This window comes from Scomber japonicus, chromosome 11 (genome assembly GCF_027409825.1).
Source record: "Scomber japonicus isolate fScoJap1 chromosome 11, fScoJap1.pri, whole genome shotgun sequence".
Lineage (NCBI taxonomy): Eukaryota > Metazoa > Chordata > Actinopteri > Scombriformes > Scombridae > Scomber > Scomber japonicus.
The window spans coordinates 24,465,831-24,490,540 of NC_070588.1; the positions used below are offsets into that span (position 1 = coordinate 24,465,831).

At 39.3% G+C, this 24,710-nt stretch overlaps 1 protein-coding gene across 1 annotated transcript in view; it reads left to right on the plus strand.

Moving 5' to 3' along the window:
- kcnh3 (potassium voltage-gated channel, subfamily H (eag-related), member 3) overlaps nucleotides 1-24,710 on the plus strand; it is a 124,233-nt gene that overhangs the window by 74,242 nt on the left and 25,281 nt on the right. Inside the window, exons 2-7 of the mRNA XM_053328147.1 lie at nucleotides 5,884-6,117; nucleotides 11,250-11,384; nucleotides 15,848-15,987; nucleotides 17,074-17,329; nucleotides 18,939-19,096; nucleotides 19,794-19,995. Coding sequence (XP_053184122.1) covers nucleotides 5,884-6,117; nucleotides 11,250-11,384; nucleotides 15,848-15,987; nucleotides 17,074-17,329; nucleotides 18,939-19,096; nucleotides 19,794-19,995 — 1,125 coding nt within the window. The remainder of the gene's footprint in view (nucleotides 1-5,883; nucleotides 6,118-11,249; nucleotides 11,385-15,847; nucleotides 15,988-17,073; nucleotides 17,330-18,938; nucleotides 19,097-19,793; nucleotides 19,996-24,710) is intronic.

Here is a 24,710-nt window from a genome sequence, read left to right on the forward strand (position 1 = left end):
ATAACATGTAGAGTAGAGGTAAGGTGAGATCAGAGTCTCACATTTTGAGGAAAGGAGCTATTCTGCAGTCTGCTGGTATGGTAGCAGATACAGCAGCACTACTGTCCTTCATTACTCTCTGAGCCTCATCTCACCAATGTTACCAATGCTGGTTAATGGTCTGCTAATGATGTTCTGAGTGGTTCTAACAAGACTCCTTTGATCCTGGGCCTTGCATGTACCATGCTAGCTTGTGATGAGGATGCTTTCTGCTGCACCTCTGGAAAAATGTACAGGAACCAGGTATGCGGATTCTGCTTTCTTACAGCTGAGTTACAGCTGTTGAAGTCAATATTTCAAGGAATTATGTCCATATTGAAGGATTCTGCACCTCAGTCCCAGTGTTCAGCACCAATACTGGAAGTAGTGTGCCCTTTATGTCGTGATTATGAGGGTGACGATGGTGTTATTTCCTTATAGTCTTAACTGTCTGGAGTCAATTGTTGGTGAGGAAGTCTAGCACTTAGGAGTCAAAAGGCTTACCAACTGGTTTCAGAGGTGTATTTGTGTTGAATGTTTATCTTATATCAACATCCTGATGTAGGTTTTGTTATTTCTAAGATGAGTGAGTGCTGTGTGGAGGGTGGTAAAGATGGCATCTTCTGTGGATCTCTTGGCACGAAATGAAATCTGGTGGGGGTCCAGACTGGCTAGTATGTGGTCTTTGATGTGTTAGAGGACTAGTTCCACAAAGTCCTTCATAACAACAGGGGTGTGTGCTGTAGGGCAAATATCATGTGGTGGAGAGGGAGAGTATATCCGAGAAGAGCAGTGTGGTTAAACTAATGCTGTAGGGGGAACTTCTAATCCCATCACCCTCACTACTCTACTGAACTCCTAAAGTCCCTAATAAAGTGCACATATTTTATTGCCCCAGTCCCTGATCCAGGATCCTTGACTCCACTACAGCTTAAACTGAAAGACTGCAAGGCAGTAATTTCATTAGAAATGTATCTATCTAGCCTAATTATGGTCTATCTCAATTCAGCTCTGAACACCAGCAAGAGGTCTAGGGAGACTTTAGCGTGACATGAGGGGGTTTGCATTGCAGGGAAATGGATGACGTTTTTGAGATATGACAACACGATAAGAGTTCAATGCCTTGCCTTATTTTCTCTGCATACATTTAAAATGTCTTGTATAAAAGGACAAAACATGTAACATGGACACCTTGCACAAAACAGCAGGCCTTTCCTCAAGCTCTGTGAAGTGGCTATTTGGCTCTGGGCTGAACAATAGGCAGAGTAATAGGCCTCATCAGAGACATGTTCCAGCAACTTGACGTTTATGATTTTGCTCAGGTAGCCTGTCAGATGTTACCCACAGAACAAAGTGGATCACTCTGCTGACAAGTTGATGAGATCAGAGTGCAATAAGCACAAATGAATGTGCAATCATGGCTGTAGTTGTATTGTTTGTCAGGGTAAGGTGATGCCCAAGGCTACATCTGACAGTAGTACATACTGTTTTTTGTTTGTGCACAGTACCCACTGTGGCAAGACTTTAGAGATAGACATTCATTTTAGTATATTACCCTTATGAAAAAAACAGCAACTGTGTTGTAAAAAGTAGGATTTATGGTATATTGTATATGAACATAAACTTTTTAAAAACATTTTAGTTTATTTCCTCATTGATACAAATTTCCTTTTATAGCAAACATGTACATAGCACATTTTTTGGACTGTTATAAACGCATCTTAGTGCCTAAAGTGAGTCATATTTTTTTACATGTACAGTCCAGTGAGACAGTATGACAGTACACAGATATTAGCTCAGGTTCAAAGTCCTAGATGATAGGCAAAAATGAAGAGCAACAAATGTACTGAGCTAACAATTTAATACAACAATACAACATGAAAAACACACACACACACAAATGTTTGAGGTTTGCAGAAAATAAAGTGACTTTCTTGTACATTTCCAATGCTTGACTATCCTCTGAAACTTAATTTTATTGTGCAAGTAAATGAATGAGTGGTTGCCCAGTTAGTTGGTAGCCTGTTTAACAAGCAGCTCATTATCTCATAGCCTATAAGATAATTCTCTTTTAAAGGTCTGAAAGATGAATAAAAAACATCAGAACCTTGTAGTTGTTTGTTGTAGATTCAAATAATGCTGCTGTTCAGTTAAAGATCTGTTACTGGAGATGAGGTCTGTCTGTGCTTATCTCGTACCACTTTGTGTCACAAATTTTAGCGAGGCAAGCTTTACTGAAATAATGGAATACAGTACCACATACATTGTGACTATAAAACTGTTAGGATGTCAGTAGGGACTCATGGTGCAAAGGGAAATATGAACGAGGCAACACAATAAATCATGTATCACATGAGGAGATTTGCAGAGCTCAGCAAGTCTCTGTCCTGCAGACTATGAAGCCAATAATGCACCTCATACTCTCTGCAAACACTGTTTGTGTTCTAGCAACTACAATGCATGTTTTGTCCTAATTAAACCTATTCCAGTTCTAACTTAATTAACTCAAATTGATCCAAAGCCAAAACAAGATTTTGAAGAAAATGATTGCTGGAAATCTGACAAACCAACAGCTCCTCGGCAACAGTAAGATAACTGCAGGCCGACTGAAATCCATCCTTTCTCTGCAACTAATGGATTATGTGTTGCAGTGGCTGTTTGCATGAAATATGTTGCGGAACTACATATGAATGCATTCAGGCTACAGTAGTGTGTAGTTACCATGAATAATTCTCACACTTCCACAGGTACAAGGTAGAGATAAGACAGAGAGTTACATGAGCTCTCGATAAACCGGCTTGCAGGGGCTTTTGCTCACAACGAAGTTTCTATTGCACACAAGGTCAGATCCAGCACATTCATTTGTAATTCAAGTCGCCGGGAGCCTCACTTGACCTCACAGACAGTGACATAACAGCAGAAGACAGACAGAAAGACAGTCATTAAAACTAACTTCAAATTCAGAGCTGAAGCAGATAGAAGGCAAAAGAGCAAGACTGAGCAGCAATTACATACGATAGATTTAAACCTCTACTGAACAAATGCAACTTTTACTGAAAGAGAGAGGCAATGACAGTGGCAGTAAGGTGAAAAGAGACAGCGACATGGATCAGGGTAGTCATTAAAGGAAGATGAACATGAAAACTGTTTCCTGGCAACAGAAACTAAAACTGGGAAGACTGAACGGAGCTAACAATTACAGCTTGATCATTTTAGAAACCAGTGTTAGATTGTTTGTATGCATGCCAATATAGCTGGGTGTGCTTTTGTATTGCTTTCCAACTTTAATTTTTTATCTGATTGAACCTTCTTCTTTGGTTTACTGTAACACTTGATCTCCCCTGTGATGATTAATAGTCTTGTCTAAAATGATAAGACCAAAACCTGATGCTTATCCTGGAAATTCATTGTTAGAACTGCATCATCATTCAAAAAATAATGATTAAAAACACAACAGGATCACTCACCTCAGTGTTGCCAATTCATAAACATATTCATTTTTCAACAGTGATTTATAAGATAACAAGATAAAATAACAGGTTTGGAAGGCACAGAAAAACCTAATTAATATTTTTATATTAACAGTGGGTCAAATAACTATTAAAACTACAAGGGGTTCACACTCATACACTGATGGCAAGGGCTGTCATGCAAGGTATCAATCGGCCCCTCGGGCAGAGAGAGAAAGACATAGCAATTTGGGGTTCAGTATCTTGCCCAAGGACACTTTGACATGTGAAGTGGAGGAGCCGGGGATTTAACCACCAACTTTCTAATTGGTGGATGACCTGCTCTACCTCCTCAGCCAGAGCCGTCCGATTAATTCAGTACCAGTGTCATCGGTATAATTTTGGGCCACAGCAGGCACCTGCTTTCAGCAAAAAATTGCAACTAGCTGGTGAACACAGTGGAGTATTTAGCAGCCAAAGAGTCGGATATCTCCCTCAGGGGATAGTGGAAATGAAAAACAGAGCTAAGAGGAGAGTGAATATTAGGCTTACATTTGTCAGGTCACCTGAAACTGTCAGATTCAAATGAGTGCTTGCAGTGTGTTGCTGTGTGTCTGCTGGATGTGTATATAGTCAATGATTTGGCTCCATATGTTAACTTTGATAATATTTCAAAGTTGTGTTTAGAAGTGCTTAAGACAGAGCAGCAATGACACAAAGTATTTGAAGACAGACTAGAGCATTGTTGGTTATGGTTTTCTTTATGGAATTGAAAAATGTTCAATAATACCAACCTTATCCTTATCTAACAAAAACCATTTACAGAAGTCTAAAAAAGCAGTTGGAGTAAGTCACTAAATCACCACCTTCCACAGGCAAAATCACTGCAGACATAATATGTAGAGTGTGTGTATTTATCATCCAGTCCAAACATCAAATCATCCTTGTTTTTCTTGTATAATCACTGTTAGTCTCGTCTCCTGAAGCCTTCAGGAGCGTTGACCTCTGTGCCTCGTGTCTCATGCCTGGTAGCATATCCAAGCACAGCGCACTAGATGACATCAGGGTTGATTCCCACAGGATGAACTGAGAAAGGAAGCATGACAGCATGAGCTCACAGCCAACAGGGACTCTTTGGAAGGTGGTCTTGAATTCTCTGTTAGTTAGTATTTTTGCTGGCATCACCGGATATCTCTGCTTTCCCCCCCCCTAGAGAGAATTAAAAGAGAGACAGCAGGAAAGTGAAGAAGTGTGTATGTGTCAGACAAAGAGGTAATTAGCTAATGAGACAGATTTTTTCTTTGTTGTGATTGACTACTGCTAGTTGGAAGAATATTACTTACTATTGTGTCAACTGCAGTGAAAGACCCTTCATACAATCAGCCTCTATCCAACCCTGCTTATATTGCTGTCACGCTCATTTTTATAAATTCCTCATCTCATTTTAAGCTGTCTCTCAAATGAGCTGAAAGCAAAGCAGATGATGTAACACATACGGACACACACACACACACACACACACACACACATACTTCACACACCATGGTTCGGCCATAAAATATTAAAGGTGGCCTCAAGGGTCCTCAGAATTGATGGATCAATGAGAACGCCTGAGCACAAAGTAATAAATAGTCCATTTTAGAGTGTTCACCCATGCCTAGGGCCATTAACCGAATATGCACCAGCAAAAATTTCCACTTGGCATTTACACACCCACCCTCACACGCACGCATAAACACGCACACATGAACACACACACCCTCAAACACACACACACATACATACATACATCTATCTTCAACTAATCATTGATCAGGAGCCCGAGAGCGTAGCTGTATTTGTAAAGGAGGGAGGTAAACAGTGGATCATACCGGGCCATGTTTCTGCTCCTGTACAAGATTGTTACTTGAGGGAGGGCAGATGTACTATTGGCTGCATCAATTAATGAAACCTCATAAGGTTTTGTGATGACTGTTGACAGTGTTTACTTCACCCGATCAATTTTAGTTACTGATCTGAGCAGTCGTCCTCGCTGTGGAAAGCAAGTGGCTGCTCTCCTTCAGAATTCTCTTTCTTCTCTCTCAACAAGGCCATTTTAATATGCATCATTCTGAATGTCTGAAATGGACTCATTGGTTTCTTTGGAGAATAACAGAATATCTGTAAAAATTACTTTAGTCTGACTTTGAGTATTTGATATTAGATTGATTTTTGACTGAAGCTGCAGATACCGGATTTCTTGTGCAAATATTTATATCCCTTCTTAAACTGAAGATTTTAAATTCCCCTGTCTCTGTAAAATCTAGTTTTAAAACAGTATTCCCAATTAAAAACCAAACTCATTATATTTGTTGTTTGCCTTTTACAGTCACATTAATCACTTTCTCCTCTCTCTTTCTCTCTTCTCTCCTCATAGACAGCAACTTTGTTCTGGGAAACGCCCAGGTTCAGTCACTCTACCCCATTGTCTACTGCTCAGACGGTTTCTGTGAGCTCACTGGTTACGCCCGTGCTGAGCTCATGCAGAAGAGCTGCGCGTGTCACTTCCTGTATGGCCCTGAAACGAGCGACCAGTTGACAGCCAAGATCCAAGGAGCCCTGGATGAGAGGAAGGAGTTCAAGACCGAGTTGGTCTTCTACAAGAAGGAGGGTGAGGCAGCATGATGAATCTTTGTGTGTTTATGGAATCACTATTACTCTGGTTTAACGGTTAATTTGTGAAGCCCATTGTGAATTGACAAAATACATTTATTCATGTCTGTGAGCTGAAAAACTGCAAGGTGGAAATTAATTGATTTAATTTAATTCAGTTCAATATCAAAAATATCACTAAGTGGGCCGTAAAGTGTATTTCAAAACGGTGATTACTTGAGTCAAAAGTGTCATAAACACAAAGCTGCCAGCACATTACTGTATGACTTTTAAACACATTCTCATCTAATCTTATTTCATGAGGTTTTGGATTAATTTCCAATCTAAAATCAGACCATAAAATGTGTGTAGACTTTTTTTTAAACCTGCGTTAGTATTTTAAGTTTTTCATTTTTAGTTTTTTGCAACACTGTGTGGAGGAACAGCACAACAGTATATTTATTTGCGTGGCAGCAGAGGCTGTGTATGTACTGTTTTTGAAAAATGATCAGAGCGATAACATCAAAACTGGAAATTAACTCTCCATCTGTATAAATAGACCCCGAAACTGAGGATTTGCATCTGATCATGTTTAATGAAAAGGCACACAAAGTTTCACAGTGAAAGTGAATAATTTCTGAAGTTACGAAGTAAGTCAGTCTGGGACAAGTTCACATTCATGCCACTTCCTGATCAATTGTTTTGAAAGTCGCCCTTGAGCAAAGTCATTAATCTGTCAACTGCTCCAGTGGACCAGCTGAGCAGCCATCAGATCAGACTGGGGTTGTACTGGGAAGCTTCCAGGTGTGAATGTAACAAAACTTCCCTGAATAAATAAAGGATAAAGGATAAAGGGAAACCACGACACTTTAATGTGCACAGTTAAAAGAGCTTTTACTTTTGCAATGATTACCTCACACTTCCCCTACGTTACAATCCAGTGGCTTGTTTCAACAGTGAGCAAGGTGATTCTTTAAAAAGAAATATGTTGAAACTGTCATAAATTGATGAAAGCCTGAAATAAACAGAGGGAAAATGTCGAGTGAGACGAAGAGTGTGAAAGACGACCAGATGGAGAAAATCCTCCACTCATTAATCCACTCTAAATCAAATCTGTGATTTATGTGGGGGTGAAATATGTGTGACTGAGGAATGAGGAGGTAAAGAGGCAAAAAGCACAGTCCACAAAGTAAAAAATAGCCACGTATAGAAAGCAGAGAAACAAGGGGAGACACATCTGCTCCTCTGAGATATAAGCCTATAACAAAGACCAGCAGAGGGTTATGAAAGCTAGTTTCTCACAAAACACACACACATTACAAATTGGAAGTGTTTCATGCTTTTATCAGCTCACCATGAGCCCACATTAGCATTGTAGCGGTTCTCCATGGCAAAAGGAAAAGAAAAAAAACACATTCATATACAGTACCCTCACTCAGATCACCATAGTTCTTTCCAACAAAGCCTGGGGCATCTTTTTAATATTGAATTTTGTCCACTGAGTACACACTCATAAGATATTCATGTCATCAGACTTTACAATTCAATACAGAGCCATTTTCTCCACTTAATCACTGGACAGTAGTTAAACTGTAATGATTGCATGGGAATAAATACAAATAAGAAAAAATCTAACAAAAAAAAAGAAAGAAAATAAAGAATTTGAATCTTGAACAGTCATCACTAGTTTCCATCGAGCTACCATGTGTTCATGTGTTTTTTTGGGAAATTGAATGCATTCAAAGACAGAACACGCCACACTTAATAAGCTATGTAAGTATAGTTATGATAAGATTTCCTGGTCAAAAACAAGACTTTAGACATTAGCATTGTAACCTGCTCACAGTGACAATGCTACCATGCTAGATTTAGCAGGTGCACTATTTATCATGTTCACCATGCTAGTTTGGCATGTTTGTATGCTAATAATTGAAAAGTGAGGGGATTACTGAAGTTTTTATAATGTGTCGTTACGGGAACGTGAATGTTTCGTGGTCAACCTCATGGTGGAGCGGGAAAGTACAAGGGTCATCAAAGTCATCAGGATTTGTTGTCTGTAAACCACAAATTGTTATGCCAATCCATTCAGTAGATATTTCACTGCTAGTGTCACTGGGTGAAACATGAACCAAATTTAGCAGCAATTCACTCAATCCTTTATATTTCAGTCAGGATCAAATTGGTATTCTGACCAACCCAAAGACCAACATTGCATAAACTGTTACATACAACATTTTATTAAAAGGCCACGCACACCCATTATCTACAAGCAATTTCACTTTTGCTTGATTACACATCTTCTCTTGGTCGTGTGGACATGTTCACACTGTGTTTGATTGGCATGTACCTCACTGAGCTGTTAGCTTTCACAGCTAAATTACACCATTATTCTTTCTCTTGGTTTGGTGACCTTCAAGTAAATGTTCACAACAAATGAAACTACTGGGTAAAAGCAGTTTGCATTCCACTGACAATGTGTTATACAATGTATTATACTTCATGCTCTGATGAAATAATAATCTGTATACTGATGACAGCCTTCCATCTCCCTCATAGTTACGAATGGAGAGACAGAACAGAAGGCGGTAAATGTTGTTTCTACTGATACTGTTTACCATCATGTTCCAGTCAAACAGGGACAAATCCAGCCTCAATATGGCTGTTGTATTTATTCAGGCAATCCTCACGCTTGTGTAAATGCATTATTTACATGCATGATCCCCTGCTGGGAATTAGACTCGGTCTTACAGGAAACAGTATGCAGTGTAATAAATGCAACCTACAAAGTCACAAGAGATTACAGGTGAGTAATCGAAAACCAAAACAGCTTGTTGCCAAATTTCATGCATTTATGTACCAGTTAGCATGGGGATGACGTGTCTCATTAGATAATCTTCTTTACAGGAATAAGACTGGAAATGTTCAATATTCAATCTAAAAAGTATTGTCTGTGTTGCCAGAGTTTGACGTAGCTTATTCCTCTGTATCATGGACCTCTATTGTTTTCAAAAGAGAGTCAGTCCCACTTCACCATCCTTATTAGTGCTCACACACTAGAGCACCAGACATGTATTTATCCGCAGCTGAAAACTGTCCTATTGTACTATTTGTAATGTACTATTTACTGCAGCTATATTTCTTTAAGATTACTACTAATTACTAATTAGTTGGTGCAAAGAAGTCAGAATGTATTGAGAGAATAATGCATTCAACTCACACATTGTTAATGTTGGTCTTTTCATGAGATGTACTTACAAGAGAAAAATATAGAATAAAGAATAGAATAAGCCTGAAACATTTAACACACATTGATTATATGTTCTAACTATTCATTAAGTATGCTCTACGTGGATCCAGCTAGTGAAATTTGAGTTAATTCTAAAACCCTTTTTTTTTGTTTTGTTGCTGACCTCCAGTAAGTTTAATATCTCACCTCCCTGCAGTGATATACAGGTGCACTGCAGTCACATTACAGCATTGAAACAGTCATTTTGTTTCAATTCAAATTCTTCTGCTCAACTCCTCATAAAAATAAGGACATAAGGACAGATGGCTTAAATGGTGCATGTTCAGTGGTGGTAATAGATGTGATCAGAGTCAACCAGCTTCCTCAGCCAGGCAGTCAAACGACTCTCATATCATGAAGGTTTCAGTGAACCTTTCCTATGTGCAATCAGCCTTTCCACTGTGCATCATCTCACATGGGTATGGAGTGTATTATAAGTGTATAGATGCTGTAGCACAGGAAAAAGGAGCTTTTCATCAAGGCTGGAGGACCACAATGAAGGTTATCTCATTATATCTGCAGGCACATGGTACTCCTGAATGTAATGAACACATGCTCACACGTGGAAAAGTAGGTAGTAAGTAATAGTCAAGTCAAGCAGTTTCTACATGGACGATGATAGCTAACAGAATTCACTTCTCTCTGCAGCAAATGTAATGTGCAAATGTGTTCTAAGGGCCAACTGAATATTTGCCAATATGTATTTCACACAATTTGCAGGTTTCTTGCTTTACTTGTAGCTGTCACTCACTCACACCATCCATATGGGGCTCTCATTCTCTATAGGGGGCATGATGATTCATTCACTCTGGTGTTGTATATGTATCTGGTGTAATATACTGTATGCAATAATGCAAAACAAGCACCTACCTGGATCCTTTGGGGAGGAGTGTTGTGAAAGATCAACTAGAAAAAAAGGCACAATGGAACTATTTACAGTGTGTATTACAGCTGGTAATACCCATATTGTGAATTGATATCAGCATGACATTTAGCAAGATGAGGCTTATGGGCTTGCCAACAAATATGGTGCCCACATCAAGGGAAGCAATGGCATGGGTGTTATTCATTTTCTGCATTGTTGTATTGTAGCTTTTACTTAAGCTGACAAGAAGATATGGACCTTTTACCTTATTGGGTGTCTTTTCTTAAGAATATGCTTACACTGTATGGATTGCATTTTAATCTGACTGAGATCCAATCATATATGAGTTAAACCACCACCTTATATTCTAATAGCAATGAGTTCTAACTGCATTTACAGCTTTCATTAACATGCGTTATTCCTTTTCCAGATATCATATTCAGACACAGTTAATATATAAATGCAGGGTCTAAATCATGTCAAGTGTTTCTCTCATGCTGTTTAGTGTTTGCAGTTATAGAGCACACATTATTGGTCACATCATTTATATTGAGGCATCAGCAGTGTGTTAGCATCATTCTCTCTGTTGCTAATTTTAAAATGAAATATTTGTAAAATGTGTAAATCATTGTTGTAGTCGGTACTTTATAGCCATTATTATACACATGAATTATTGTACATCTCTTATGGCATGATATTGTTTTCTGTGCTGTAAATGTGATTGTACTGTAAACCACACAATCAATTAAAGTGTCATGTTTCCTAAATTGAAAACAATGACACAAGTTAGTGGCCACCAAACTTGGAAGAGTAGAAACATGACTATTACGGCATGTCATATTATTTTATTAGTGTGTATTATTTACAATGTAACAATCATTTGAGAGACAAAGGGGAGCCAAGAACAGGGTTTAACCCAAAGTGATTCAGCTCTGTAACAGTATCATATCATGAGTGGAAATGATGATGCACTAACTGTTTGTATTTGTTTTCTCTACAGGTACACAGTTCTGGTGTCTTCTGGACATTGTTCCCATTAAAAATGAGAAAGGTGAGGTGGTTCTGTTCCTCGTGTCCCACAAAGACATCACTGACAAGAAGAGGGACCAGGATCCGGAACAAGGACCTGACACAGGTGAGTTCATACTGTATGAATAACACTGACTCAAAAATTGTGCACAAACTTCTAAAATGAATAAAATGCTGACGTAATGAAGTCTGAGTCCTTTTTCGTGTTTCACAATAGCTTCCACACAACCTTCCACAACATCCTGGCTGTAGCGTAAACATCATTTTAATTACTCTTCCACTCTGGGGAGGGCAACAGCGTGCAGAACATTTTCTCTGTGAGCTGTAAAGTGCCGCTGCAATTATTGTAATTCCAAGCAAACAACAATTAGGCATCAGTTAATAATAATCTCTTTTTTCCCCATCCTGCGTCCTCCTCAGTGTAAATATCACTCTGATTAAATAAGTATGTATGTTCATTTGAATATTACATTAATATTAATGAGTGTCTCTCATAAAATACACACAAACATTAACTGTCAGCGATGCCTGTATGAAATTTGAGATACTTGAAGTTGTTGACACGAATGTTCACTGATTTTAAGACTCCAGTGAATAAATAATATATCTTGTGAATTGGTTAAGGAACAAATAATCTTACTAAACTAAAAATAAGTTCAACAATTTTTTTTTTCTTTCTTTCCTTTTAGTTTGTTGTGTTTGTTGAAAGTTGCACCCAAGCCAGGCCAGTCCCCCTCCAACATAAACATTTTTCACCTGTGGCGTCGGAGTCAGTTCACCTACTTGACATTAACTGACCAATAAAACATATTTAGTTGTAAATCTGTTGGTTGTATTTGTCTTGCAGCCTGTATTGATTGACCCTCTGTTTGTTTATCTCACTCCCATGAAAACAAGAGTCATAAATCCCACCACCCAGTCACTGCACGATGTGTTCAAAAACCCTGAGTTATACATTTTACATTCCTGCTGAAATTGTAGGGGCAAACTATGAAATACAGTTATTACATACATTCTCATGTTTGTTTTAAACATCCGCATCCTGTTTCGAGAGAGAGAGAGAGAGAGAGAGAGAGAGAGAGAGAGAGAGAGAGAGAGAGAGAGAGAGAGAGAGAGAGAGAGAGAGAGAGAGAGAGAGACAGAGAGACAGAGAGAGAGACAGAGAGAGAGACAGAGAGACAGAGAAATTAAGACTCTTAAGATGAAGTCAAGTGTTTAAAATTTTAGGTTTTTTTTTTTTAGATTTGCTTTCAGTGCTGCTGTCTGTAGTGCTTCCTGGTGGGAAAGAGCACCTGCTTGAAATCACTTACCCAATTTTCCTCCACTTGCCCAGGCACTCGCATTTGGCTGAGTATCTCATCGCCTTGGTGCCGAAATGATTGAAGCCTGCTTTCATACACTCCGGCTTTGTTTTACACTCCACGTGAGTTATTACATTTAAAAATCAAGCCACAAAATTCGGCGTGCAGTACACACCGCAGGGAACAGAGGACAAACAATAAAACGGGAGCAAAAGGAAAGACAAGATGAGAGAGAGACAGCAAAGAATTTAAATGATTTCTATTTTCAGAAGATGAGCAAGAAGGAAAACAGAGAAATAAACAACTGTTAAAATGAAGGGAAAGAGAAGGTTTGGTCTTTTACGATGTGATAAGTTTACACAAACAATCACATTTACCTGCTTGTGCTTGCTCCTCTGTGGGAGTGCTGACTGGATGAGCGGCTCACTTTTGGCACTCAGCTCAGTGTGATGCGCTGTTTGAAAATGCTTAATCGGTTAGTGAGATGGAATGAGAGAGAGTAGGACAGGCTGAGGACATATTTATGCTTAAAAAAATAATAAAGAAACAGTGTTTTTGACAGCTTAATTGCGCTCAATATATACAAAGTTTGTTACTCATAAACATACACTAAACACACACTGCTATGCGCTACAACGTTCTCAGACACATCCATGTACTTTATTAATTGACTGTGTTAATGACTTAAAATGTTTAGTCAGCCCTTTTTCCCCACTAGCATCCACAGCCTCCCACAGAGAATATAGTGTTTATTCTGAAAGGAGCACCATCAGCAACAGTGTAATAAGTAGAATCTACCCTGAGGGATACAAAGACCTTCTCCTTCTTGCACTACATTTCCTGATATAACAACAGACGTGCTCAACAGTGAAGGGTGAAAATGACCCTGAGACCTCAGCTTGCTGTGAGTCCAGGAGTCACGCTGATGTTATCTCAGTGTGTCAAAATGCATTGGTTGCTGGAGGATTGGCCCTGAATTGTTGAGCACCCCCCACACATGGAGTAGATGTAGCAGATGTTCAACTATCAGTGCTGTGTGCTGCTGTTGAATGCAAAAGAAAACAGGAACCTGGAGAGATATGGAGTCAAGGAGAGGGGAAGTTTCTAAGGGGTCACAAGGGGCTGTAACACTCCCTTCCATAAGAATGAGGTTCCACTGAGAACATTGTGTTGTGTTATACATTAAACAACAGACAATTTACTTTAAGATACTTTAAGTTAAACAATCCCAATCTGTCACATAGTTAAAAATCAATACATTACCCATAGTCGACAAGCATTACTGCACTTCCTGTAGAATGCATCCTTCAGCACATTCCTCCATTCCCACCTTGGCACCACAGGAGAAATTTAAGAGGATGAAGAACTGAGAGATGAGCAGAGGAGAGAATGGAAATGAGACACTACATGCGATTGAATTAAGGGTCCATGGGTGCCTGAGACATTGCATCCGCAATTACATTTTCTGTCAAATAAAATCAATCACTTCCTAATCAATTAATCATTGCAGGTCTTATTAGTTCACACGGGTATCATTTCCACTGGGAATGTTGGAGGCAATGAACAAAAACCTTTCAAAACTAGTTCCAGATTGATTTTTTTTTACTAAAACCTGTCTACATATTGTCTTCCCTCCAGCCACCACACTCAAAGTAAGGGAAGAGAGGAGATGATAAAAGTGTTATTGCATTCACTTGTTATTATGTGCTCTAAGCAATAAGCTTAACAAGTAGCAGTCTTTGTCCCTGTTTTGCTTCCAAGCTATTTTAAGTCTGCCCTTATTGGTGGAGGCTGTTGATGCTGTATGCACTGTGCGAGGAAGACTGCAAGTACTACTCAGTGCTGAAAAAAGTAGTTCACCAATGCTAGAATCAAGATAATGAAGTCATCCAGAATGGTCTTTATCAATATATGTACAGCACGTAATATTTGTGCCCCCACTTTCAAACCAGGTGTTGAATGTTGTTGCCTCTGTCACCTGTTTTCAAGCAGCCTTTTCCATCCAGGTGCAGTCAATCTGGTCCATACAGCTGAAAAAACACAACAGCAAGGAGCCAGTGAAGCTGAGTTTGTGTAGTGCTGAGCATCCCATACAAGAAATACGTCAGTATTTGTGAAGGGATTAAATGTGACACAGTGCACAGTGTGGAGAGGCACAGCTGATCCGTAAACTCCACCTCAAACTTTCATCACCAGCTATAAAACACATTGTGCCCCATCAGCCTGCACTGACCTTGAACCTAGCCTCTTCCTCTGCACTGGGATGTAGTTTGACAGATGAACTTTTATCTTCACCACCACTATGCACCTGCTTTCTTCTTGTGGGAAGCTGTACAGGAGGAAAATGTCTCCAACCTGCAATGTCTCCACGACTAGCATGCCCGCCTGTACACCTGTCACAACGAATACTATGGCACCGCTCTCAGGAAAAAAACTAAATACACACTTTGTTTATGCCAAGCTTCTTCTGGTCGTGATGGTCCTGTGTGATACATACAGAGTGAAAGAGTTCCCGCAATAATATTTAGTTTCCCTGTACACCGACTGACCTGTTTAAAATCCACCCTAGATACCATGAATAAATCGAATTTGCTGGCTGAGAATGAAAATGATTTGGTTACAGGGGCTGGTATTTACCAAGCATGACATCATATTATGGACAGACAGAGGAAGAATCATAATAGGAAATGTAAAGTGGAAATTGATAGAACAAGAACAGATTTTCTGTCTGAATGATGACTCGGTACAAAACAAGTCAATTCATCTACTTTTTGTTCCATGGGGTTAGGGTTAAGGTTAAGGTTAGGGATTTACCTGATATTATGCCTTGTTAATCAATTAATCATAAAAAGGGATGTCATGAATAAGAAGTTGTAGGAGTTGTAGCTTGATTCTGTTCAATACAGATCTGGCTCTCAACCCAGATCGTCAAATTTTACCTGAAGAAGACCCGAAGAACATGTTCAGTCAGTGATGAGCCATGAAGGCAGACAGCGGGTCGATATCATATGAAATATTTACTATGCAACTGGAGGAGTATGTGCACATCATACTGTATAACTTGCACAGTGGAGTTGCGGCTTCAGAAATATCCAATTCAACTATCTGAGACCAATAAAACTAAAGTGAGATAGTTTAAGACATGGTAGAAGGCTGTTAGAGCGGCATCTCTGGGCTGAGAGCAGCTTCAGCCAACATGTGGAGAATCAGATGAAACTTGATTTGTTTGTGTTGTTTGTGGCCCAGCATGTTTCCTTCTCTTCCACAGATGAGGAGACAGGTCTGGAGGTGCATCAGGTTACTCGCCCTCCAGGCTTCAACGCCAACCGGCGGCGCAGCAGAGCTGTGCTGTATCACCTGTCAGGACACCTGCAGAAACAAGACAAGAGCAAGCTCAAGCTCAACAATGTGAGTCTGTCTGTGTTTGCCTACACTCATACATTGTGCACAATCATTTATTTCCTCTGTGATTAGACTGGTTTCATGGTAGCTGTATTGGTTCATATTTCATATTTTTGAAGTATTCCACTAAATTGCCGGTGGGTGTATCAGATGCCAGGCTGGCCCCAGTTTGTGCCTCTCATGTAATCATTATTTTTTTTCTTTTGAGACTTTTTCCACTGATTATTATGTTCAAGTCACAGAGGTAAAGGTAAATATAGTACAAGCCAAACTTAACAAACCCCTGCAGGTGGTTCAACAACAAACAATTTGTTTTGAAGACATTTTCCAGATTCTTCAAAGACTTGTATCCTGCTGGAATAATAAAAAAAAGTTTTCAGCACAATGAATTTGCTTAATTTTCCCCCAACTTTCTTAAACTGTCATATATGACCTGCAGCATAGACTGGTATTTATACTGTATGATACAACACACATAATCAGAGTCCACCCTCACTCCAGTGCACACCACATAGACCCCAAAGCTAAGTCCAGTCCTGTACTTGTACTTGTGTGTTCACTGCAGCACGCACACTGACAGATGGTATGAATGTCATCAGGGGTAGTTTGACTTTGGGGTAAAAGATCTCTGTATTTAGTTAATGTCAGTGATAGAACACACATGCAGACCCATGCAGTTTGAATCCTGCACTTATCCAGTGATAATGATGAATAGCTGAATAGTATGAATAGCTTTTATATAAATTGTATTTCATTATTTATTTTATTTTACATAACACAGTATATTCAGTGTGATATTTGGAGTTGATGGAAACCTTGAGACGTTCACTTGAATGTATATTTCATTTCAATTGGTTTGCACGATGCTCGTCTGGGATAATATGAGTTTTTGATGGTGCAGCATCCAAATGGTCTGCAAGATTCAAGAGGTCGATAATAAAGAGACTCTGTGTGTGTCTGTGTGTGTGTATGTGTGTGTGTGTGTGTGTGTGTCTGGGCACAGAGAAAATTAAATACAAACAGTGGAAACCTGGAATATGAGAGAAAGAGAAAGAGCTGTGTTAACATCTCTGTCCTTTTCATCCAATCTAGAACATGTTTGGAGAGAAGCCTCCAATCCCAGAGTACAAGGTAGCTGCCATCCAGAAATCTCGCTTCATCCTCCTCCACTATGGGACGTTCAAGGCCGGCTGGGACTGGTTGATTCTGCTGGCGACCTTCTATGTGGCTGTCACCGTGCCCTATAACGTGTGCTTCACCGTGGTGGGAGGGAGAGATGAAGGGAGCACTGCACCCCGAAGCCCACCGAGCGTCAGTGACATCCTCGTAGAGATCCTGTTTATTTTAGGTGAGAGAAGACACTGTGTTTGTTCGACTCTAGGACATGAGCCAAAAATGATAAACTCACTCCTTGAGGACACACCTGAGAATACACCCAAGCTTATACTGATACTTGTTTGGTAACTTCAGTAATTAATGAGACTTAATGATTGCATCGATCGGCTATTAGTCTGCCGCTGTATGACCCGCCCCTGATGGGAAGTCTGTAAAACAGCACAAGCCTGTATCTGAGAGGCTCATCAGTCATCACAAAAGTTACTTTGACACTTTTAATGATGCAAACACAGCAGTGAAAGGATATGAGCCATTCACAATAGACCATTATGTCTCATTGCTAACTCATTTCCTAGAAAACAACAGGCCTCTTTGTCCCCAGTCTGTAGGAAACTTATATGAGTGCTCTTCAATGGACAATTTGCCTTAATGGAAATGAGTGAACACAAACCCTCCATCAATAAACTTTTGCAATGAAATTATACTAGCCACCCGCAGTTAAATGGCTGATTCCTGTCAGTCGATACCCCATTTGTTAGAACTAATAAGGCAGCGTGTTTATCAATACATCCACCCTGTCCTCAATAGTGGATAGGAATTGTTCATTTTTGTTAATAAGATGCTTTTCATGAATTAATTTTATTCTCAAGACAACCCTCTTTAAGTGCACATTTTATGTACTGTCTTACATCACTGCTTTATTTCCTACCTTTGGGACAAATTTTGGTTTCTGTACATTTATGGGTGATAATAGCCTCAAAACCTTAATTTTTCTGCCAGTGGAGTGTTATTTTTAGGTATAAACAAGATGTGAGCAGGAGACCATTTAGAAAGTAAGTCAAAAGCATTACATTTATGAGCTGCCTGGTCATAAAATGTAGTTTGGAAAACAACCTCTAAGCAAACACGTCCAGAGACACATCATCGTTAAAGCTTAGTCGTTTTCTTGAATTAAACTGAAGCATTTCTCATTTTCTCACAAGCCTCAGATGTCAGAGTGTCCTTGAATGCACCAACAAAGTTTTAAAGTTGTCCCTGCTTGTAGTCGTTGTCATGGATCACTGTCAGTTGTAACGAGGACATGGAAATCAGTGGCTGCCAGTAAGATATTAAATGAATCGATAAACTGATTATGTGCTTTGAAAATGATCACTAATGTAAATTAAACATGATATTCAATGAGAGATCAAAACCCATCAGCTCTTTAAACCATTGTGCCCAACTAAATTAAGTCTTTTGCTAGAACATTTCTCCCTGCATTGACCAGCAGTGCCTCAAGAAAATGTTTATTTCTGTGAATTTGAAGGTTCCTTAAAGTTACTCCATATGACAATAATAAAAACTTATGGGAAAAACACAATTTTGATTAAATTTGCTAAAACACGCAGAGCTTCTGGCATTGTCAGTTATACAATGTAACATATTCGTGCTGTTATCATCAACTCATTGTTTATAGTGACTTCTGTGTGATTCAATGAATAAGCGTCACCCTGTATGTTAGTCATAACTGCGTGATTATCATGTAACAGTCATTTTTTGTCTATGACACTTGTGCTGTCATGTTGGTAACTCCCGCTGTAAGCTGCTCTTGTTGTTATTGTTGTTGTTGTCGTCCTCTGCAGACATAATGCTGAACTTTCGAACTACTTTTGTGAGCACGTCGGGTCAGGTAGTGTACGACGCCCGCTCCATCTGTGTTCACTACGTCACCACCTGGCTCTTTGTCGATCTCATAGCCGCCCTGCCCTTTGATCTGCTGTATGCTTTCAACGTCAGCGTGGTGAGTCTCCTCTGTGTGTGTGTGTGTGTGTGTGTGTGTGATATTGCATGCTCATTTGTGTGTATATGCATTAACAAAGAGTGTGGCAGACTGATACGTGTGATAAAGCCGCCCACTTTTTTTTTAAATCAAAGAAAGAACACTTGAATGTGGGCATATTTTCTGTCTACTCTCCTGTATTCATTTCCTACACTAACACACCAATGGCAACAAGCCATCATTGGAGAAAGAGAACACCGATGCATAATGTTATAAACTCCCATGTGGATTTATCAGATCAACATTTCATCCAAACTGCTCATCAGACAAACAAATGGCAGAGAGCCAAGCTGATGTACATACTGAGATTTATTTGTATCTCCCTGTTCAGAATACTGAAAGATGATAAACTGCTGGGTACATTACTACACATGCATGCAAAATTAAAAGACTAATTTGGAGTAAAATTATAATTGGGAGTCATTTGAGAAATGTTTGATTTCACATGAAGAATAAATTAAAGATTCATCTTTTTAACTGCAAATCATTAATAGAACATGATGAAAGAAATGGTGATGTTTTAAGGATAACTTGGTCATTTAAACCCATGGATGTTATAATGTTTGCAGAATGTTTAATAGACATAAAGGATTTCTTTAATGCATGGAATGTACTGTACACAATCTAAGTTGGGTATGTTCTCTATCTATCCATGCAGTACTTTGGGGTCCACCTGTTGAAGACGGTTCGGCTGCTTCGGTTACTGCGGCTGCTGCAGAAGCTGGAGCGCTACTCCCAGTACAGCGCAGTGGTTCTGACCCTGCTGATGTCCATGTTTGCCCTGCTGGCCCATTGGATGGCGTGTGTCTGGTACTTCATAGGTCGCAAGGAGATTGAAAGCCCTGATTCCTGGGAGATTGGTTAGTATCCATTTTTCTTTTTTCCACCCACGAAGACAGACTTCAATCAGGGTAGTTACTTTAAAGGACAGGTTTACAACTTTTCAAGTCTGCCCTAATACAATATTCAGGTTCCCAAATGTACACTGACACATGTTTTTCTTCCATTTATTTTCCATTAAGAGCTCCCCTCATAATGCACTTTCAAATACATTTCAGAGTTTATTTGAAAAGTAAGAGAAGGACATTTTTACATCTTCATTTAACTGGCTCAGGCTGCTGAAGCATCATATTGTCTTCAGGTAAACTTTAAATTACAATTTTTTCACATGGACTGTGTATTTTGTCCCTAATTACATTAAAGAGGGATTTTAATATGCAGTATGACCAGTAGGAAGGATTACAGCAGTCTCAATGTTTATTTGGACACATGAGTGTTGTTTTAAGACAGACTTGAACACTTGTGAACCTAAACCAAATAAGATATCCCCATTAGGCATTTACAGTAAAGTGTGCAGCCCTCAGATATAAATGTAGTTTGTGTGTGGTTAGATTGATGGAAAAATATTCTCTGGAGCAACTTTATGGTCCATTTCTGTGGGTGGAGAGCTTTTAGTGTATCGGTTTTTATTTCACTCAAGCTTCTAATTGTCACTGTGTACGAACTGTACGGAAAATATCCTGCCAGCGCCAGACACCGCAATTTCATTTGGCCAAATTGAGCAAATCTTTAGCATCACAGTTAGAAAAGATAGGATACTCTATCACTCTACTCATTTATACTGTTAACTCTATCCTTAGGAAATCATTTCAGGGTTCCCAAATGCAGATTAAATGAAATCTTATCTTATTGCAGCCCTTTCCTAGCTTCATGATCTAAGCTGATGAGACGGGTAGATTTGCAGGGAAAATTTTGCCTAATGCTGTTTAACTACTTGCACATTCACCTACTCTGTCTTGCTTGAAAGAGTGATTGAAGATGACACCTATCTAACCCTACGCAAAGTGGTGTCAGTAATTTTGTATCCACAACACAAACACAGAAGCAGTTATGTGGGGGGGGACAGCCACCACATGTCTCAATTTTAAACACGACTGATGTTTTTAATATGCTGCTGCTTTGTTGATATTCCACGAGTACAGAGCCCCCCTAGGGTCAGTTGAGAGAAAAAAAGAAAAAAAGTAGATCTGAACTCTCCATTTAGAAATCTGTGCACATGGTAAGCCTCTGCCCGCTGATTAATAAACAGTGCCTTCAAATTACAAACTACGTACTGTTTAAAATGATAAAAACAATAATGATAATTAAATATAATCAAATGAGTTCATACAGTAATGTAATATAGGTGCATTAATGTCATATATCATCTATGTACATATGCTGGAATCACATATATAGCATACATTAGTATACCATATACAGTATGTCCATATTTAACATTGGAACAACTGAATATATGGACATACATAGTTAACAATATATGTATCAAATATGTTAATTTTTTTTTGTAATGTTTGGCATTTTAACCAAATGTGCATTCACATACATATTCAATAATTATGTAACATACATCTGTTGCACATGTGTTAAACAGATATTGCTCTTCAGTTTTACATACAGTATATGCCAAATATATGGAACTATTCAAAACTGCAACCTAATCATTTATTCAAGGGAGCGGTTTACAAATCCAGGGGCACAGATTCCCAAACCTAGAGTACAGATTTATACATGGATCCTCTTTTTTCTCAGCTGATCCCAGGGGGCTCCATACACCAGCATCTCTCAAACAGAGAATCTCAAATCCTGCGGGTGTCATAAAACCCTGAAATACAACCTGATAAACCTGTAAACACATACAAACAGGCAGTTTCCAAGGGAGCGAACTGTAATCCTTTTGACTGTGAATTTGCTCAAAGATCAACATCAGTGTCTGTGTGTCTTTCATTTTATTATACCTAAGCCTCACACAAGCACACACTGGCAGACACACAATCATGCCCTAGTGTCACATAATACACTGCAAATGAGCAAGTTTCTTAAGCTCTGGACGTCAGGGATGTATAATGAGATGTGTACTCCTGTTACCGCGCTGAATTTTCTGTTTTCAAGCTAATATCACCCACTTTTTCTCCCTTGCGGTCTCATTTTCCTTCCATCCCTCCCTCCCTACTCTTTCTGTCTCATTGATTTGTACCGACCCAGCTATCATTATCCTTTCAGCAAACCACGTAGTGACAGACAGTAACACCGTGGTCAATTTGTCTCAGCTGTCCCTCAATTTACTATTCAGGCAGACAGAGGGAATCCAGGGGACAACAAAAGACCAGTCTACCAATCTGACCTCACTGTGACACCAGCTGTGATTCACAATAGAGGTCTGACATCTGGATATACGTTGGTAGCGCCACAGCATCTGTCAAAATCAGTCAATTGGCCTCTTCATGGGAGAGCTACAGTTTTTGTCTGCAAGGCTTTCAATAATATAGAAGCAGTGGAGCCTACAGCCTCTCAATGAGCTGTTTTCATCACAAGCACACACACGCTCGCGCATACACACACACACACACGCACACATACACACACCCTAACCCCAAACATAAAGTGTCCCTCTTTGATTGTTTACATTTAGAAAAAATATCAAATAGCCCCTGGTTTGTGTTATTTTGTATTTTTCTTGTTAGCAATAAACCACGAAAAAACAGAAGCAACATGTAAGTCCATCTCTCAGTGATTTCCAACTACCCTGCGGCACTCAGCCCCAAGCTCACTGGTTCCTGCTGAGGACATAAATCTTTAAAAATTCACAAATAAATAATAATAATAATTTCTCTTTTAGAAAAGGTTCAGAATTTTTTTCTCAAGCAGTTTGGCACCGTAGCTTTCAGCCATTATTATTTAACTGGGCTAAATAGTGCATTTTTGGGGGCCTATTGTCATATGTGGATTAGTACACTGACTTAGTGCATAATTGAGTAATTACTGCAGCAGGAGTATATGTGGGATTGACTTGAAAATGAATTATGGTATTTGTTGACTATAGTAAAACTATATAATATCACCAGCCTTGTCCTCTAAGGCCCTGGTCTCAACAATCAGTTTGCACTTAGCCTTATCATTCATGGGCCCGAGTTGGCTTTTTAATCATAAAGCTGTGTGCTTTTCTCAGTGGAGGCTGTTAGCAGAAAGCCACACATGAGGTTAGTTAAACCTTCCACTGCTCCTGGATAGGAAAAATGTCTCATCTGAAACCAATTTAACTCCTCCAATTACTCATGCTGAACTATGAATGGTCTGTGCTTTTCCATGATGACTTGCTTTTGTGGACTGACTGTCATCTGTCTTTCTCTGTGTAAGAAAGCAATATGTGATTAAAATTTGTGATGTAGCTGGAGGCTTAGAGATTGACTGACTACTTGCAACTGTAGTCAGGGAGCTACAGGCAAAGTTAAGTTTAAGGATCTAAAGTTTGTTAATGACACATTTATACCACTGAGCCCTGTCTCACAACTGTTTGCAAAGCCTGACTCTTTACTGAGGTAGTTTATACTCTAACAGAACTGGGTCATACGAAACTGGATGGTGTGACACAACTAATATGGTCAGCACTGTCAAGATGGTTTGCTACTGATAAATATCTCAAATTTCATGTCCACCAACACTGAACTCATGAAACATGATCCTAGCACTGCATCATAGACAGTATTATTCCTTTTACCATGATATGTTGATAGAAGTTACTAACTAAACACATTACGAATAACCTCCAGAATGTTGGTAGTACATGCTGCTAGATCACTGGTCTCCCTCTAAGGTTTCTGTCCACCACAGACCATTACACAAGGTCAGAGACAACCCACCCACATCTCTCTCAGGAGTTCAAGTGGTTGATGTCAGTGCTGCCTCACTACTCATGGTGATTATTATATATGTACTGCAATACAGTAGTGTGCAAAAGCTTTAGTGAGGTAAAGTAAAATGAGGATGCTTTCAGAAATAATGCCATTGATAGTTTTTATGTATGAGTATGTATAAGGAACTTCAATAGAACAGAAGAAAGCCTAATTAAATGAATATTTGGTGTGAATATGATTTGTCTTTAAAACAACAGCTATTTCTCACTTGCTTCTGTCTCTTCATGGAATCTCAGTCTGACTCCATGGTGTTGAGATCAAGGCTCTGTGGGGGCCAAACCATGTTTTGCAGGACTCCTTGTTCCTCTTGTCAGTGTAGATAATTCTTTATGAGTCTGCCTGTATAACTCCACCACAAATCATTCAGTTGGATAGTCTGATGTGTTACACAAGCAGTAGTTAATGTAGCCTTGAGTTGAGGCAGAAATAAGAAGCAGACTGCAGAGGTCTGATAAAAATCACTTATGTCAAACTCCATATCCCCAGATTTTCTACAGAGCTCCTCCTAGAGTCACAAAAGGCTTTATATAACCTTTTGCAGTCAAACTACATACGCAGTAGTACTCTACAAGACCTGAAACAGGCCGATCGCATAAAATCAGCACCCCTTCAAATAGTGGTGTGATGAGAACAGGAGTTCAGGACCATGGACAGCTCACAGTGAATTCAGTCCGTTTCAGCAGTCAAAAGAGGAAATCAGCACCATGGACAGAGGCACACTGCATACAGTTCTTACCAAAAACAATAAAGGTTTTTTTTGACATATAAAGACAGTTATATGGTTCAAGTTTAATTAACCAGCTAAACCACAGGAATACTGT